The sequence below is a fragment of the Paramisgurnus dabryanus genome, chromosome 3, assembly GCF_030506205.2.
Source record: "Paramisgurnus dabryanus chromosome 3, PD_genome_1.1, whole genome shotgun sequence".
Taxonomy (NCBI): Eukaryota; Metazoa; Chordata; class Actinopteri; order Cypriniformes; family Cobitidae; genus Paramisgurnus; species Paramisgurnus dabryanus.
In genome coordinates, this window is record NC_133339.1 from 45,905,765 (window position 1) to 45,922,539 (window position 16,775).

General features: G+C 37.2%; 2 protein-coding genes across 9 annotated transcripts; one reads left to right on the top strand and one right to left on the bottom strand.

The window, feature by feature from the left end:
* Positions 1–232: 232 nt before the first annotated feature.
* srsf2b (serine and arginine rich splicing factor 2b) lies at positions 233–4,300 on the bottom strand. Of its 8 annotated transcripts, XR_012336386.1 has the most exons (5): positions 3,763–4,300; positions 2,317–2,626; positions 1,889–2,221; positions 1,009–1,115; positions 233–540 (listed from the first exon to the last, which is right to left on the bottom strand). XR_012336386.1 is itself a non-coding variant. In XM_065263403.2 (3 exons), the coding sequence occupies exons 1-2, from the start codon at positions 4,128–4,130 to the stop codon at positions 2,329–2,331; spliced, it is 666 nt and encodes a 221-aa protein (XP_065119475.1). In that variant the 5' UTR covers positions 4,131–4,300; the 3' UTR covers positions 233–2,021; positions 2,317–2,328. The 8 variants fall into 8 exon arrangements, 3 of the variants coding, with proteins under 3 accessions (XP_065119475.1, XP_073670182.1, XP_065119476.1); XR_010530925.2 differs by having other exon boundaries at positions 233–2,021; positions 2,162–2,221; XR_010545162.2 differs by having other exon boundaries at positions 233–1,115.
* Positions 4,301–6,284: 1,984 nt separating this feature from the next.
* mfsd11 (major facilitator superfamily domain containing 11) lies at positions 6,285–15,457 on the top strand. Its single transcript, XM_065263277.2, has 14 exons — positions 6,285–6,487; positions 6,748–6,880; positions 7,001–7,056; positions 9,832–9,939; positions 10,016–10,095; positions 10,184–10,280; positions 10,370–10,428; positions 11,243–11,399; positions 11,485–11,525; positions 11,618–11,683; positions 12,076–12,201; positions 12,368–12,542; positions 12,686–12,821; positions 14,073–15,457. Exons 2-14 carry the CDS (start codon positions 6,785–6,787, stop codon positions 14,232–14,234), a joined length of 1,359 nt encoding a protein of 452 aa, XP_065119349.1. The 5' UTR covers positions 6,285–6,487; positions 6,748–6,784; the 3' UTR covers positions 14,235–15,457.
* Positions 15,458–16,775: the final 1,318 nt, after the last annotated feature.

The window sequence follows — 16,775 nt, forward strand, 5'->3', positions numbered from 1 at the left end:
AATGAAGGGAGATGTTCACAGCAATTCACTGGACAAAACTAGGAAGAAGTTGGGTTTCATTTCATTGGGCACAATTTCAAAAGGTGTCATTTTGATTTAAAGAGCACCTATTTCATAATACTTTGGGTTTAGCATATCGTTAAAATGTACTAACACATACTTACACACCAAGGAAATGTAAAATCTTGAATTGGACCATAGAAGCTCTTTAAAAAAAAAAACACTTGAGAACTTCAAAGCAAATTACTTTATTATTCGATTTATTGAGGATTCAAAAATGAAATGACAGAACAAATTGTATTGTTATGACTTCCTGGTTATATCAGCAAGTGGTACTCCCAATTTTCCAAATCATGGAACAAGAATGTAAGAACTTTAATTGACAACATTGCATAAACCACCAAACATCTATCTGCAGATGCTGTTTGACCTCGGCCACACCTGCAACAGCTGCAATCTGGAGAAAACCGGAAACAGCCAAGCACTGCAACACCGGATCTTAACAGCTAACCGCAATACTCAACAGCTAGACAACTGCGCCTAGTGCACAAAAAATACACAAGACATGGGGTTAGAATCCAAATGTCAAAAAACTAAAATAAAGTAAAATACAAGAAGTGTTACAATCACGCATCAACATCATATATGTTGATTAGAAAGGAAAAACTTCATATTTTGAGCCATTTCAAGATAGCATAAGGATCATCTTAAACATTTGGAGATTAAAGCAAAACAACAAAAAAGCCAAGCTGAATACACTAAACAGCGTCTTGCAAAAATATTACACAAGTGAGGTGCATTTAACACCTTCCGAACCATCACCGAGACACTGGGTTTACCTTAAAGGCCAATAGAATTGTGACGTTCGTCCTACTCAACGAATTAAAAAAAAGGACATAGACATTTAAAACATCCTCACTGAAAATAAGGACAATGTATTTATTTAAAGAACAAAAGGGCTGTGAAACAATCAAACAGTTCGTTTATATGCCAATCAGTCATAATGACCTTTAGGCCCAAGTAGGCTTTGTGTAGATTTTGGAGATTCTCAATCCGAGGTTCCTCAGGCTCCAACAGAGGTCATGTGTTTAGAAACGTCCCATGACGAAATCGACCTGAGAGAACACAAAACAGTGGTCAAATAGGCAAAATGTGCTAACAGAAAGTGGGAGCAGTGGATTTACAGAGACCCCACAATCTCTGGGGATCAAGATGACATGGGGATCAAGGTGCACATAATAGGCCTTATTCTCTAAAGACAAACAGAACTGATTTGTAGACATAATGGCAGTAATTGAACCAATTTAACAATTTATGAACGTATAGGGGTTTACAAATTCGCCCTGTGTATGTTTTATGAATAAGGCCCAATGTTCTTCCAATGGCATCCAATTTATAAGGAAACTGATAAGCCTATTTCTTAAGATTTCATTAAAATATCTGGGGCTGGGCGCCATGACAGTATATGCAATGTGACTTTTAAAAAAAAAAACTTTACTATGCCATTTATACGGTGCACAAAAATATTTGCAAAGCTATATAGTGCACAGAACATATGTGTGGTATTTATAGAGTAAAATACTGCTTATGTAGTTTTAATTTTTAATCTATTAATGAACCAAGTAACTTTCTTTGTAACATTTAATTGTATTGAAGTAAAATCCATTTAATTATTATATAAACAATAAAATATTATCTACTTTCATCAAATTTACATGGATTTTGGTCATATTGCCCACCCCTGACAATCTAACAGTTTATTTTATGGATGCGTTACCTTCACCTAGGCATTATTTTGTTTTTCACATTTCCAGGTCAAAGAAATCAATTGGTTTATGCTTGCACTTTTAGGGTAGGATGCTGTCTGTCCATTGTCTCATAGACGTACCTCAGCACCATCAAAACACCCATCTGCTCCAATGCAACCCCAACAGGAGCAGGTGGCTGGATCACACACACCTCTAACAGCCAAAACTTCACCTCACACCCCTGCTTTTACATTTCCATACTGGATTCAGCAGCTTGGAGGAAACAATTCCACATTGAGTTCAACACCATTCATAGCATGTCAAAGCAGAACCATAAACCTGCTCTGCAATATAACCATTGTGATATTTAAAGCTAATAAATAACCAAATCATTGTTTTAAGTGGGAGCTCACTTTCCATAGAGAGCCACACAGATGTGATGCATCCATTGTGTGGAAGGCTCTGTCTGTAAGCTAGAATTTTAAAAAAGCATTTCTGACATTTATGAGCTTGCTGTAAATCACTTTAACTTTAAATTTTAGAGAAGTAAAGTGAGGTGGATTCTTACCACTGTGAGCATTTAGGATGATGTGGGCGCTTCCTCGCCAGCAGATTTTGGTTGGCTTTTAGATCTTGACCTGGACTTGGACTCTCTGTTCGACGCAGGTGTGCGGCTTCTGGAACGAGACCTGGATTTGGATCTTGAACGGGACCTAGACTTGGAGGGAGACTTGGACTTCCTCTTACGAGGGCTATGTGACTTGGAGCGAGATCGGGATCGTGAATAGGAGCGTGACCGTGATCTGCTGTAACGGGAGCGGCTGCGGGAACGAGAACGGCTCCTGCTTCTGGAACGGCTGCGTCGGCGACGTCTTGGGCTGCAAAAGTAAAGAAAAAAGATTTTTAGCCTTTAGACATTGCATGATCTCTGCATTACGTTGATTCAAGCGGGTCAATGTGCTCCTGTATAGCTCAGTGGTAGAGCATTGCGTTAGCAGTGCAAAAGGTCATGGCTTCAGACCCTTGTGTACCTTGTAATGCAGTGCAAGTCGCTTTGGATAAAAGCATTTGGCAAATGCATGTAAACATGTAAATGACGATTTCCAACTACCTATGCAGTTGAATGCATTACTTTACACATGTATTTTCTTACAGCACCTTATATCTACAGCACGACGGAGTAATGTTTCTGTATCAATAGCATTTATTTCACCTTTGAGTGCAACCACGGACAACAAACGTCATCAAACCAGTAATGTCTGTTTAATAAGGTAAAGACCTGCAATCCATGAAGCACTGTGTAATCAAATTTAAGTTAAAGAAAAATATAACATTTATAATTTAAAACAGTTTATTGTGTAAGTGAAGTACAGACATATTTTATTGTATAACATTGCGATGTATACAAATAAATATTTTGATTACGTCACAAGTTGTATTTCAAAGCTTTTTTGCGCGTCGTGTGCCGCGGACGGTTCTGATTGGTTAGATCATGGGTGGTGTAGTTATGCACCAATAATCACGCTACTAAACACATTTTTTTTTAAATATCACGAACTGATATAGCCTTAAAAACATTATATACAATCGATTAACAGCACATTTATATTTAACGTTTTAAAACACCTCGCCTTTTCCGTATGGTAAAAAGGACATGTAATTCTTGAACTGAGAAGTTCAAAATAAAAGTCCTCAGCAATCAATGTGCTAGTTGTGAGATCAAACCACAACGTTACAAACAAACTCGGATTTAAAATCAAATACTTACCGTTACTTAAGGCCATGGAGAGGTGCATTTAATTTGTACATTTTCGGAAAATAAAATGCATAAAGAAATCAAAATAACGTTAAACACCGCACGATACTAAAGCGTCTCACTTAAGAGACGTGTAGAAATAATACTAAAAAGCTCAAGTGACAATAGCGTAATATTTTCTAAAATATTTCCAAGAATGGACTCGAGTGAAACATCTCAACCTTGACATCAACAAACATTTCAGATTTCAAAATTTACCTTCGGCTGCTGCGGCGGCCATGTCCGCCGTGTCTCCTCGCGGGTCCCCCGCCGCCGCGACGTCCACCATAGTACGAGTCGGGCGGCCTACCGTAGCGGGCCATCTGAACCCGAAGTTCTCGTCCATCCAAGATCGCTCCATCCATGGCGTCCATCGCATCTTCTGCATCCCTCTTGTCGTGAAAGCGCACGAATGCGAAACCTCTGCTTTCTTTCGTGTATCGGTCTCGAGGGATATAAACGTCCCCGACTCGGCCGTACTTTTCAAAGACGCGCCTCAGCGTCTCCGGCGATGTGCGATACGTTAAATTATCTACCTTTAACGAAGTCATGCCTTCTACATCAGGCGGAGGTCTACCGTAACTCATTTTATTTTACACCAAACTATTAAGATTCGGGTTATGGCCGAAAATTAATCGACTAAACAAACAGCGGTTGCTGTGAGACCACCACCTCCTGCGCTCGCGAACACAACAATGAGGTCTCGCGCGCGCACCTCGCTTCAGTTAAAACCTTACGCACACTCACAAAATGGCGGTAATATCAACACGAAAAACACAGCGACGCTCTGTATTATAACTAAATGTGGTCGTTTCTATTAGCCACAACTTAACATTTGACATTATAAACGTTATCGTGTTATCTTTATTTAAAATAATATCGCAATGATGTGTACAGTATCTAAAGTAAAAACTTCATTACCCAGAAATCCTTTCAGTAGCAGTTTTAACATAAAGTGGCATGGCATCTTACGCACAGAAGCCACTGGCACGTGCCACTATGTTTAGTGGCACTTCCGGGTTCCATTGGCTCGTACCAGTGGCTCGTCGAGTGGCACTTCCGGTGTCCAGTGGCTCATGCCACTTTTTAGTGGCTCGTCGAGTGGCACTTCCGATGTCCAGTGGCTCATACCACTCCGTTTGGTTGCTCGTACACTGACACATTTCAGTAAAACTTAGGTCTGTTTGATTGAGGCATGTGGCACTGATAGTCACTGATCGATCATTACAGATTCGAGCGTAACTTACGCGTGCTGCTGCTATGTTCATTTAATTGTGACACAATGATTTTGTGTGTCCTTTTAGACTCTGATGTTTCAGGTAACCGAATGCGTAAATTGAGTCGAGAGCTAAATATATCATCTTGACGCTCGTTCATAAAGGAATTGTATGATCACAATATTTAAAATGGAAATGCATAATATTTTGAGTGTTTTCATTTAATAAAGCACAGTATTTGTCTGAGCCATGGTCGTGTGAACATTGTGCCTTTTCTTAATATTTATTCAGTTTTTGTAAATCTTTTTTTTTTTTGCCTAATTTAGGTGAGTCTACTACCCTTTAAATGAAAGACGAGATCGAAGAAAAAAAACTGACCCCTTCTTAAAGCATACTGTAGGCAACATTTAGATCCATTGAAATGCATAAAATAAAGGAAAAACTGTGTTTGATTTAATCATTTGTAAAGTGTTTTGCTAAGTGTTTTGTAAATCTGTTTTGTTTTGAAATAATCCAACAATTTATTTAAAATAATTACTCTCTCATAAATGTTGTGAAATAATAATTTGTTCAAACCCTTATTTCTTATAGACAACAATCTATATAGACTATATAAAATTTAATTTTGAAGGGCACGTGACGTATCTGCACTGTCAACACCGTGTAAATATCAAGTTGTAAAAAAATAAAATAAATATCAAGTTGTAAAATATGTAATAGGACATTGTTTTTTTAAACATAAACATGGTTAGACTGACACCTACTGTTTTGGCGTGCATGTGTGTAAATGCGGTACTTGCAGAAAAAAATATTATAATATCCTGCGAGATTCTTATAAATGACACTTTTTATTAAATACAACACATTGGCACTGGTTACAAATAAAAACATGCCACTCACAGACTACATTTTCACAAATAATGCAATTAGAAAATTTATATTAAAAACTAACAGTATTATGCAATATAGCTCAGGCATGTTGTGCTTTATTAAATATATAAAATATTTGCCTTCCCATTTTAAATATTTACATTTTTAATACTTAAATTGTGAATTATGATCATTATGAATATCGATGCATTTCACGCATTCGGTTACCTGAAACACCAGACAGTCAAAAAGGACACACAAAATTGTGTCACAATTAAATGAACATAGCAGCAGCACGCGTAAGTTACTCTCGGATCTGTAATGATCGATCGGTGAATATCAGTGCCACATGCCTCAATCCAACAGACCTAAGTTTTACTGACATGTGTCAGTAGACAACCCACAAACGGAATGGTATGAGCCACTGGACATCGGAAGTGCCACTCGACGAGCCACCACTAAACAGTGACATGAGCCACTGGACACCGGAAGTGCCACTCGACGAGCCACTAAACGGAGTGGCATGAGCCACTGGACACCGGAAGTGCCACTCGACGAGCCATTGGTACGAGCCAATTGAAACCGGAAGTGCCACAAAACACAGTGGCATGTGCCACTGGCTTCTGTGCGTAAGATGCCATGCCACTCAATCCTTTGGCGGGCACCATTATGACGTCACTCTCAGCTGATACCAGTCACATGACAGACAGGCAAAGCTTGTTCGTGTAGCCCGGAAAGTAACATATTTATCATTTATCCCCTTTACAAGATGTCTTTGTCCACACCGGAATCTTCTTGATCAACATTTTTCTTACATTATGATATACTTGATTAAAATCATCGCACCCAACTAGTCGGTAAGTTAGTTTACTCAGCACAGTTACTGTCAGTCTTCATTCACAAGAAAATCAATTACCCGTTTGTACATTGCTATCAATTCATTATTTCATATATTAAATGATTCATGTATACATAGTCGATTTTATTTCAAACGAACCTTTTACTTGTTCATGTCTTAATTAAAAACGGTGATTTTGTGCAGCATGGTTAGTTTCCCTTTGTAAGCAGTTGTGTCAGATGTCAGCTGACTTTGATGTTTTTTTTGTGTGTGTTTTAGTCTCAGGTTGTTATCGAACTAAAAACTAAACGTCAAAATGAGTCCAGAAGGAAAAGCCCTGCTCAACATTATTATCCTGGGCGTGGGATTCATGGTTATGTTCACTGCATTTGGGACATGCGGAAATATTGAAGTAGGTTTTGAGACTACAAATGCATGATCTGATAAAAGTTGTGTGATATCAGCTGTGATTTGGTTTATAAGAAACTATTTATTGAGTTGGTTTATCTATTTGTATGACCTTATTTTTCAGCAAACTGTGATAAAGAGTTTTAATAGTACTGAGTTTCATGGAAGTGGCTACACAAGGTATGAACTTTCTTTTTTACTTTGTTCTGCCATCCTTGAATATTTTTCTTATTTATTCTCCTCACCATAGGCATTTATTATAGCATGTCCAAAATGCCCCTATTTGGGTGTGTACCTTTAAATGCAAATGAGCCACAGCTCCTCACTTCCTTATTAACAGACAGTGAGCGCTTTCGGATAAAAATAAATCTTGATTTGTGAAAAGAAAAGTGTGAGACAATAATATATTTAGCCTACAAACACATTTAGAAAAGCTTTTGGGTAAAATTAATCAGCCAGTCAGTGGTTGTGGGCGGGGCTTTGTTTGTGTGACGTCACACTGACAAGAGAATCAAAACAGCATATCTAATGAGAATGCTTCGGTTTAATGGGGATTAAAAATTATTATTTTTTTCATTGTAGTGTTGTGTTCACACACTACCAACACACATTTATGTCCAAACACCTTGTTAAAGTGGATTTTGCATAATATGTGCCCATTTAAAATATGTCTTGATGCTTTTGTTAAAAATTAGAATTTGGAACCCAACTTGTAAGCTCTATTTCTGGTTGCATGTTTTTGCTTTTGTAGTACTTTTTGTGTATCATTTTTAGCATGGCCAGTTTATAGATGAAAGCCTGGTCATGTGATATTGTGCTATAATCATGAATGTCATGAAACTTTGCTTGAGTAAACTATTTGCCTGTGGCTGTGTCACAAAGATGTACTGTCTGTTCACAAAGAAAGCAGAACTTTGAAGAAGTAGCCATGTGACCTAATCATAGCAGATTTTATTTAATATCAAGTGTACAGTATAGGTGTTTTAATGTTGATGACCCAAATAATACGTGCATCCTTTTGCTATTTGGCAATACCAAGAAATACCAAAATGGGAAATCTTTTAAAACTAAATAAAATCTTCAGTAAGTTGGAGACAAGTTTTGTATATGTAGACATTTCTTACTGCTTGAGGAAAATGTGTGATTGTGTGTGTTTGTGTGTGTGTAAACTGTGTATGTATGTGTATATGTGTATTCTTCTAAATGAGCATTATCTGCTAACAAACCGGTATTTCTAAATGGCCTTGAGGCCAGGATTAAGTGGATTTGAAGCTAAGGTATTTGATGAACGTATAATACATGCTGAGAGCATTTGTTTAATATCATTATTTTATTTTTGATGGAAGTGGCAATTAGCGGCTTTTGCATCTGAGCTCTTTATATGTGTTTATATACTTTAAAGGCGGGGTGCATGATCTCTGAAAGCCAAAGTTGACATTTGAAATCACCTAAACAATTACGCCCCTACCCCAATAGAATCTGGACTTTTTTTGATAGACCTGCCATACACATACGCAACCCAGGCAACAATGTCGTTAGTAGACATTTCCAAAGTGTTTATCAAAAAACTTTTAGGGGTGGTTTTTCGGACAGGGATTAGTTTAAGCCAGAACTAGACCTTAGTTTCAAGGAAATATAACTAGTTTTAACAAACATGCCTTACAAAAAACATTACTTGTGTACTTTTGAGGCAAAAAAAGGGCACTGATGTATTTTAAGATATGTTGTTTTCAGTTTTGACAGCTCTTACATTTTTTATTAGTCTAGGACTAGTCTAATCCCTGTCCGGGAAACCGTCCCTTAAAGTCACAATGAAACGGACATAGCGATTGTCTTTTTTTTTCTGAAAAAGGTAGGGCTGGACTTGAATTTGTGCAACAAGCATTGATTGGATCGTTGGAAGTTGGGTCACATTGCTATTTGCTAATCGCTGCGATCGCTGCCCACCTTTCGAGGAGGGGAGGAGATTTGCGTTTTTATAAAGTGCATATAAATTTAAAAAAAAATAAAGCTTAAAGGATATGTCATTTGTAAAAAAATATCCCAGTATTCCAAAAGTTTTTGATTTCAATTTCATTGTAACTTTAAAGGGGACATACTATGAAAATCTGACTTCATCCATGTTTAAGTACTATGATTGGGTCTCCAGTGCTTCTCTCAACCTAAAAAATGTGAAAAAGATCAACCCAGTAACTTAGCTTTGGTAAACCATTCTCTGCAAACATGTGCAAAATTATGTCATTGTGATGTCAGAAGGGGGATCTTATATAATAATTCCACCCCTTAAAGGAGTAGTCCACTTTATAGATGGGGCCCATTGACTTACCATAGTATTTTTTTTCCTACTATAAAAAGTCAATGGACCCCATCTTTAAAGTGGACTACTCCTTTAATCTGCACTCTCCAACCACAGCACTGCCATTTAGGGCAGAGAGAAAGAGGGAAAAAATGAGAGCACAACTGAGTTTTAATTTTAACAAACCACCATCATTGTGATCAGTGTTTGCATTTCATCAGCTCATTTGCATTTTAAAGGACACACCCAAAAACGGCAAATATTTGCTCACACCAACAAAGTTGCAATTTTAACATGCTATAATAAATTATCTATATGGTATTTTGAGAAAACTTCACTTATCTACTCTGGGGACACTAATTATTTATTTTACATCTTAAAAAAGTCTTGTGAAATGCCCCCTTAAAAAAATATAATGATTTGACTAATTGTAAATACTGATTTTCCAGGTTTTACTATTGTCTCCAAAAACTTATACAGGGTTATTTTGAAACTCTGATTTCTTGAATTTAGTTTACTGACATTATTGGGTCATATTAACTTTTATTTTGTGATGTAAACAAAACATATATATATGTATGTATATATTATTGTTTGCATGCATACATAGTCAGACAGTACTTCAGTTTTAATGTAGGTCTGTCAAACATCTTTTCCAGTATGGCGATTATCTATGCAGTTTTCGCCGCCTCAAACCTTATTGCACCCTCAGTGATAGCTGTGATTGGACCACTGTTATCTTTGTTTTTTGGGGGAATTGTTTACAGGTAAGTGCCTTTGTCATATTCTAATGTTATGTGTGTAATTTGTAGTTAAACATGTCTGATCATTTGTGTATTTTAGTGCATATATTGCTATGTTCATTCATCCCTACACGTGGTCCTTCTACACTTTATCAGTTTTACTTGGGATAGCCGCTGCAGGTGAGATATTAAATTCTGTTCAGTTTTAAAAGCATCCCCTTTAGCCAAATGTTCTATCACTTACCGCCGTCTTTTTTGTGTATCGTAGTGCTGTGGACGGCTCAGGGGAACCTGCTTACCATCAACTCTAAGGATTCCACAATTGGGAGAAACAGTGGCATATTTTGGGCATTGATGCAGTTCAGGTACTTCCTCCTTGTTGTCATTTTCATATTGGATCTTTAAAGAGAAAAGATTTGAATGAAGGTCTCTGATTCATTTGTTCTGTTTGCAGTTTATTCTTTGGCAATCTGTATATATATTTTGCCTGGCATGGAAAGACACACATAACAGGTGGGATTCTGTTTTTATATGTATGTTGCAGGTGTTATTGCTAAACTTTAAGAAATTAAACTGTCTAAACGAGTGTGTTTTTAATCGGTTAACACTTTGTATCCCAGAATCATGTTTTATCTTTTTGTGTATTTATAATTAGTAAAACCACCCCATAATACGTTTAGAAATTAACTTGACACGAATTTTAAATAATGTTTTTTCCACACATTTTGTCTCAAGCTTGCTTTTCACTTACATTAATATGGCCTTGATAGGCAAATATGGTTTATATCAACTCTTTGTTAATTGTCAGAAATAACAAATGTGATAGCTGCAAAAGTGTAAAAAAAGTGAAAGTTGTGTTTCTAAGTGAGCGTGCACACCAAGGCCTTTAAGCCGGCATACGTTTTCAAAAAACGGCAGCAGCTGGCGAGTTTTGTCCGTGCTGAGTGCCGGTTGTTCAACTTTGTGTAAAAAATCAAGCTAATCAATGTCACATTTCTCTTGGCTGTCCAATCATAGTGGAGGAGGGGCGGGACATTGTTCAACGACTAATAAACAAAGCAGAATTATCATAACAACCAAGGCGCTTAGCAAAAAAAAAGCTGGTAAGCGATCATAGTCGGCTTCCGCTTGGCGTTTTCGGCCAAGTTTAAATGCTTTGATGTACACGCCCCCTAAGGTAGATAAAGAAACCCCTATAAAAAGTTTTTCCAAACCATAAGCAATAATTTTAATTATGATAAAACTAAAAAAAGTATAATATTTTAGTTTGTAGAGAAGTGCTTCTGCTACTGCTGATTTAATGGTGGTAAAAAATCTCTTTTTCCAGACAAGGACCGTCAAACTGTCTTCATCACACTCACGGTCATCAGCTTGGTCGGCAGCTTCCTGTTTTTCCTGATCCAGCGACCAGATCCAGAACCAGCACCTTCTGATGCCTCTGAGTCACTTCTACCAGCAGACATCTCAGATAGTATCTCTGTGAAGTATGGGTGTATTTTTATGCACTTCTGCATATCCAGACATTTATTTGGCCCACAGTTTAATCATGTCACATTTTGTCTTTTTAAGTACATCTCCGGGGCTGGGCTCTCAAGCACTGGATGCATTTAGTAAGTTGCAGTGATATTTTAAATTAAAAAACATATATAAACGGTTTACTTTTAAGCATATTACAACAGCCGCTCTTGTCAACTTTTCACAGAGAAATCCATACAACTAGCCATGACTAAAGAGATGCTGTTATTGAGCATTCCTTTTGCTTACTCTGGTAAGTTTATTCCACCAAAATCATGACATATATAACATGTAGATTATGAGAAAAACAAAGGGCCCAGTACAGAACCTTGGGGTACACATTGAGGGGATGGAGATGCATTACTATCTATCAGTATAATAGAAAGAGAATAAGGAGATACAGCAGTAACACTACAGTATATCTGAGAATTGACTATGTATTATGATAGATAATGTTAAAGGCGGGTATAAAGTTATTATGAAATTTGGCAGAAAGCTGCAAGCTCTTGTCTATGACAATCTCAGTTTTTGCAAATAAGCAGATTTAAAGGGGCCTTGATGATTACCGGTATCTTACTTTTAATCAGTATGTAAGTAGGTTGTAATACATTGTTGAGACAATGCAGTTGTGCTGTGGTTTTCCAGGGCTCGAGCTAACTTTCTACAGTGGGGTGTATGGGACATGCCTAGGGGCCATGTCTCAATTTGGAGACAACGCCAAGGGTCTCATTGGACTCTCGGGAATTTTGATTGGTGTCGGGGAAATACTGGGTAAGTCCGTACACAAAGAGTGTATTTTCTTTGATACTGATATTTTTTGTTTACCTTGTGATGCCCTTCAAGTCGCTTTGGATAAAACATCTACCAAATAAATGTAAATGTAATTTTAACATAACACAGTAGATGTACTGTAATAAACTGTTCTCTGTTTGACCAGGAGGGGGATTGTTTGGGATCCTGGATAAGTGTAACCGCTACGGCAGAAACCCAGTGGTGTTTCTTGGGCTCATTACCCATTTTGTGGCATTCTACCTTATTTTCCTCAACATAGCAAGTGATGCTCCTGTGGCTCCAGAGGAAGGCACACAAATGCGAGCTTACTTGCAGCCTAGGTACGGTATGAGGAAATAGTGACAGTAGTGTACTAAAAAAAGAATGGGCACTAATAATTGAGCTTATATGGCAAATATTAAAACAATTAAGCAGTTTATTGTCTTCTCTGTATTCATTTTTTCACTGGTTGTGCTTTTTGTAGCATCCTTGTGGCTTTGATATGCAGTTTCTTGCTGGGCCTGGGTGATAGTTGCTTCAACACTCAGCTTATCAGTATTGTGGGTTTATTGTTCCGGGAAGACAGCGCCCCTGCATTTGCAGTCTTCAAATTTGTACAGGTTTGAATTTTTTACAATTTAACTTTTTTCGACATTCCAAAGCAACTTACAAAAGTGAGGAAAACAGCAAAGCGATTCATCATAGGAAAGCAATAACATGAGAAGTGCTATACAAAGTTACTTTCAGCTTACAAAGATTCAGCATTCTTTAGAGACACAACCTGTTTAGGGAGAGAGAAAAGATTACAAGTATATTTAATAGACAGAGAATTCAACATGTTCCTGTCAAGTATTCGTGAAACAAAAAACATTTTAGGGAAAGGTCAGCTGGTCGTTGAAGAGTAGTACACTAAGGAAAGGTTTCTAGCTGTCCTGGTTGGTGTTATGTTGGCAGTACCTAGTTGGATAGTTGAAGTTGTATGGCACTGTAGGGTAGGCTGGAATGACAAGAAGTCTTAGTTATGTGTACTTTATGGTGTTCTCAAATTCAAGCTGAGATGTCTTCCAGGCAGGCTGCGATGCTCTGCCTCCACAGTGGGATTGTCTGGTTAGACAGAGAAGAAAATTTGGTTATATTTTGCATAGCAGTGGTAAGAGAAGCCAGGTGATTTTATAATGGGTCATAGGGATGTTGTATAAATAAGGAATAGAAGTGGTCCAAACACTGGTCCTTGAGGGACCCCAGTAATCATGTTATGTGATTTGGACAGCTTGCCCTCCAAGACACCCTAAAGTATCTACCTGAGAGGTCAGATTTAAACTAATGGCTGATTCCTGTGATTTGCAGTGATGTGATTAAAGTGATTAAGGTGATTAAGGGTTTCGATGACAGCAGACAGATCTAGTAGAATGAGGACAGGGAGTATACACTCAGACTTTGCTAGCTGCTGGGCTTCAGTGACTGAGAGCAGTGCTGGATGGTTGCTCTTGAAGCCCAACTGTTTTTTATCAGGTTGTTCTGAGAAGAACACTCTTCAAGTGTTTACATTTTAAACAGGATGTAGAGGTGGGCTATAGTTGTCAGCAACTAAGGGAATAAGTGTTGGTTTTTATGCAGCGGAGTAACACTGGACTGCTTAAATGTATTGGGGAAAGTGCCCGTGAAGAGGGCAGACTTGTGTGTGAGTGCAGGTGTACATGTGTTTGAAATCATCTGATAAAGAGGTGGTGTGTGGAGGAATTTAACTGATATATTACTAGGGCCAATATTTTAATGATTCACTCATTTGCAAAGGAAAATTTGGAATTGTGTTTATAGATTGTATTGTTCAAAATGAGATGATTCCTCTAAGTCTGTCTCTGTCTCTGCAGTCCATCACAGCTGCCATAGCCTTCTTCTACAGCAACTACCTGCTCCTACACTGGCAGCTTCTCATCATGGTTGTGATGGGCTTCCTGGGTACGGTATCTTTCTTCGTGGTGGAGTGGATAGCTATTATCAGTCGACGAAAAACTGATTATGACAGTATCTGAAAGACACAAGTGCCAGAAGTACGATCTCAGTATGTCCAGTCATTACTGAGCATATACATATACTTCGTCTGGTTTATCCTTCAGCATTCTAAACTTGGGAAGCGCCTGCTCCTTATATCCATTCTTTCTCAAGTGCATCAGCATTATACATTCTGTTCTTGTACTTGCACATAAAGTTTACTCTTCTAAGGAACTCAAAGTGCTGTATCTTTAAAAAAAATTCACGTTTTCATATCATTTGGACTGTTTAACGGTAGTCACTATCCGCTATATCAACAGGAAGACCCAAAACTTAATATTAATATAGATTTATTGGATGTTTTTGAAAGTTTGAGCTACTCTGAAACTTTACTCGACCTCAAATTGTTTTTATACAGCTCTTATGCATACAACATCTAAACATCTAAAAATTCCTAAAGAATGTAAAAGTAGTTGGTAAACTCATGCCATATTCATTGGCTTGTAGACTCACTTTTATATGAAACACTCAACTAATTGAGATATTAAAGATAAAAGTGCAATGGCAATAATTCACTAAGCTGTGGAATATAATTCAATTGTACACTGTATGTTCACTGTATGTGTTATATTTTACACACAATGCTGTAAAATGTACTATAATGCAAGAAACATAATTCTTTCACTAACTTTAATGTAAGTCACTTGACATCTTATTTGCAGTTAGTAAATAGATTAGGGTTTATTATTGTATATGTTGTTTTAATTTTTTTGGTTGCTTTTCTTTTCTTTTTTTTTAAGAGAACAATTTGCCAAAGATTGAAACACTCCCTAGCAATTTGCTTTATTTTTGAGTTTTGTCTTTATTTCTCTGAAGTGATATTTGCATGACTCTTATTTAATCATTTAAAAACTAAGACAGAGATGGAAAGAAATTGAAATTACAATTTTAATGGCTTCTATATTAATATCAAGTTGACCGCATGTCAAAAGTAATATTTGTATTGAACTTGGTTCCTTCTTTACAATACACATACTGCGACTCATCTGCATGAAGGTAGAATATTTACATGTATGTTAGTATTTTTCAGTGTTCTGTTTGTTTAACGGAAACCGTTCAGTTTTACATTTATTTCGGGGCAATCTATGGGATGTTAAGGGAAAATGTGATGTAATTACCTGATCACTTGAATGTACCTTATTGTAAAAATGATAATGACTCCTTGAATTTTTTTAAATAAATATATTTATATATGGGATTAAAACGGTTTTTAGTCTTTCATGCTTATTTCTCTTTGTTTATAGTTTGCTTAAATTGATGCCCATTATTTGGCTAAAGGGATTTTTTATTCCAAAACAAATATACATGTTAATTGAAGTTCTTATACATATTAGGGTGGTTTTCCGGACAGGGATTAGCTTAAGCCGGGACTAGGCCTTAGTTTAATTAGTTAATATAACTAGTTTTAACAAACATGCCTCACTTAAAACATTACTTGTGTGCATTTTAAGGCAAAACAAAGGGCACTGATGTATTTTAAGATGTCAGTGCAAGTTGTTTTCAGTTTGGACAGCTCTTACATTTATTTTAGTCTAGGACTAGTCTAATCCCTGTCCGGGAAACCGCCCCTTAAAATTTTACTTTGTTAAACAATTGAGGAGCTCATTATGAAAAAGCTGCTAAATGCCATCTCCGTCAAAATGAAATACCGAATACTCTTGGTTCATCAAATACTTTCACATCAAATCTGCTTAATTGCAGCCATTCAGAAATATGGGTTTGTGACGGCGCTGATGGTGTAGTGTGCAGCGTTCCAATGCGTGCTGCTTTTCCACTGGGAGACCCGAGTTTGATTCCCAGCTCGTGGTTGTTTGCCGATTAAATACCCACCTCTCTCATCCCTGTACTTTCCTCTCCTCACTCACTGTTAAAATAAAGGCAAAATGGCCAAAAAATATAACTACGCCTGCTGCAGCCATGTAACAGCAGCAAAGTCCTTGATTATTACGCCAGAATGAGAGTATACTACGGAAGAGTCAAGTTTTAAATAGGAAAAATATCGAAACTCTATAGCTATTTTTTTGCGCGATGCAAATGGTCTAATCAGATTCAATGGATTGTGCTAAGCTATGCTAAAAATTCTACAGCCAGACCCAGAGATCAGCTGAAGGGATTCCAAAACTGTAAAAATCAAATGTTTAACTCTAGGAGAGCTGGAAAATGACGACATGTTTGTCCTGTGGAGGCTACCATATGTGTTTTAAAATTGAGGGGTGAGCTGTTTGTTGCAATTCACAATCTCACCACTAGATGCTGCTAAAATGTACACACCAGCTTTAATATTGTTGATATATCATATATAACCGTGCTATCACAAATATGAATACATTGAACAATCCCCAAAATCAGATACTTGTAAGACAGAACTTCCGTGGATGTTTTGTTTTATAACAATCACAGCACATAAGATTAAAAAAAGAAAGCGTCCTCAAGCACTTGTTTTTAGAGCAGTGCCTGGCGTGTTCACCCTCCAAAACCTTTGGTGGAGTCTGGGATTTTACCTCAAGATTGTAATATTAATG

Bases quoted from the DNA above. Each gene is read 5' to 3' on its own strand.
- mfsd11 (XM_065263277.2), top strand. From the start codon at position 6,785: ATGAGTCCAGAAGGAAAAGCCCTGCTCAACATTATTATCCTGGGCGTG. The intron at 11,400-11,484 runs GTATGGGTGTAT...TGTCTTTTTAAG, and splicing joins TCAGATAGTATCTCTGTGAA to TACATCTCCGGGGCTGGGCT. The intron at 12,543-12,685 runs GTACGGTATGAG...TGCTTTTTGTAG, and splicing joins CGAGCTTACTTGCAGCCTAG to CATCCTTGTGGCTTTGATAT.
- srsf2b (XM_065263403.2), bottom strand. From the start codon at position 4,130: ATGAGTTACGGTAGACCTCCGCCTGATGTAGAAGGCATGACTTCGTTA. The intron at 2,627-3,762 runs GTAAATTTTGAA...TTACTTTTGCAG, and splicing joins GGCCGCCGCAGCAGCCGAAG to CCCAAGACGTCGCCGACGCA.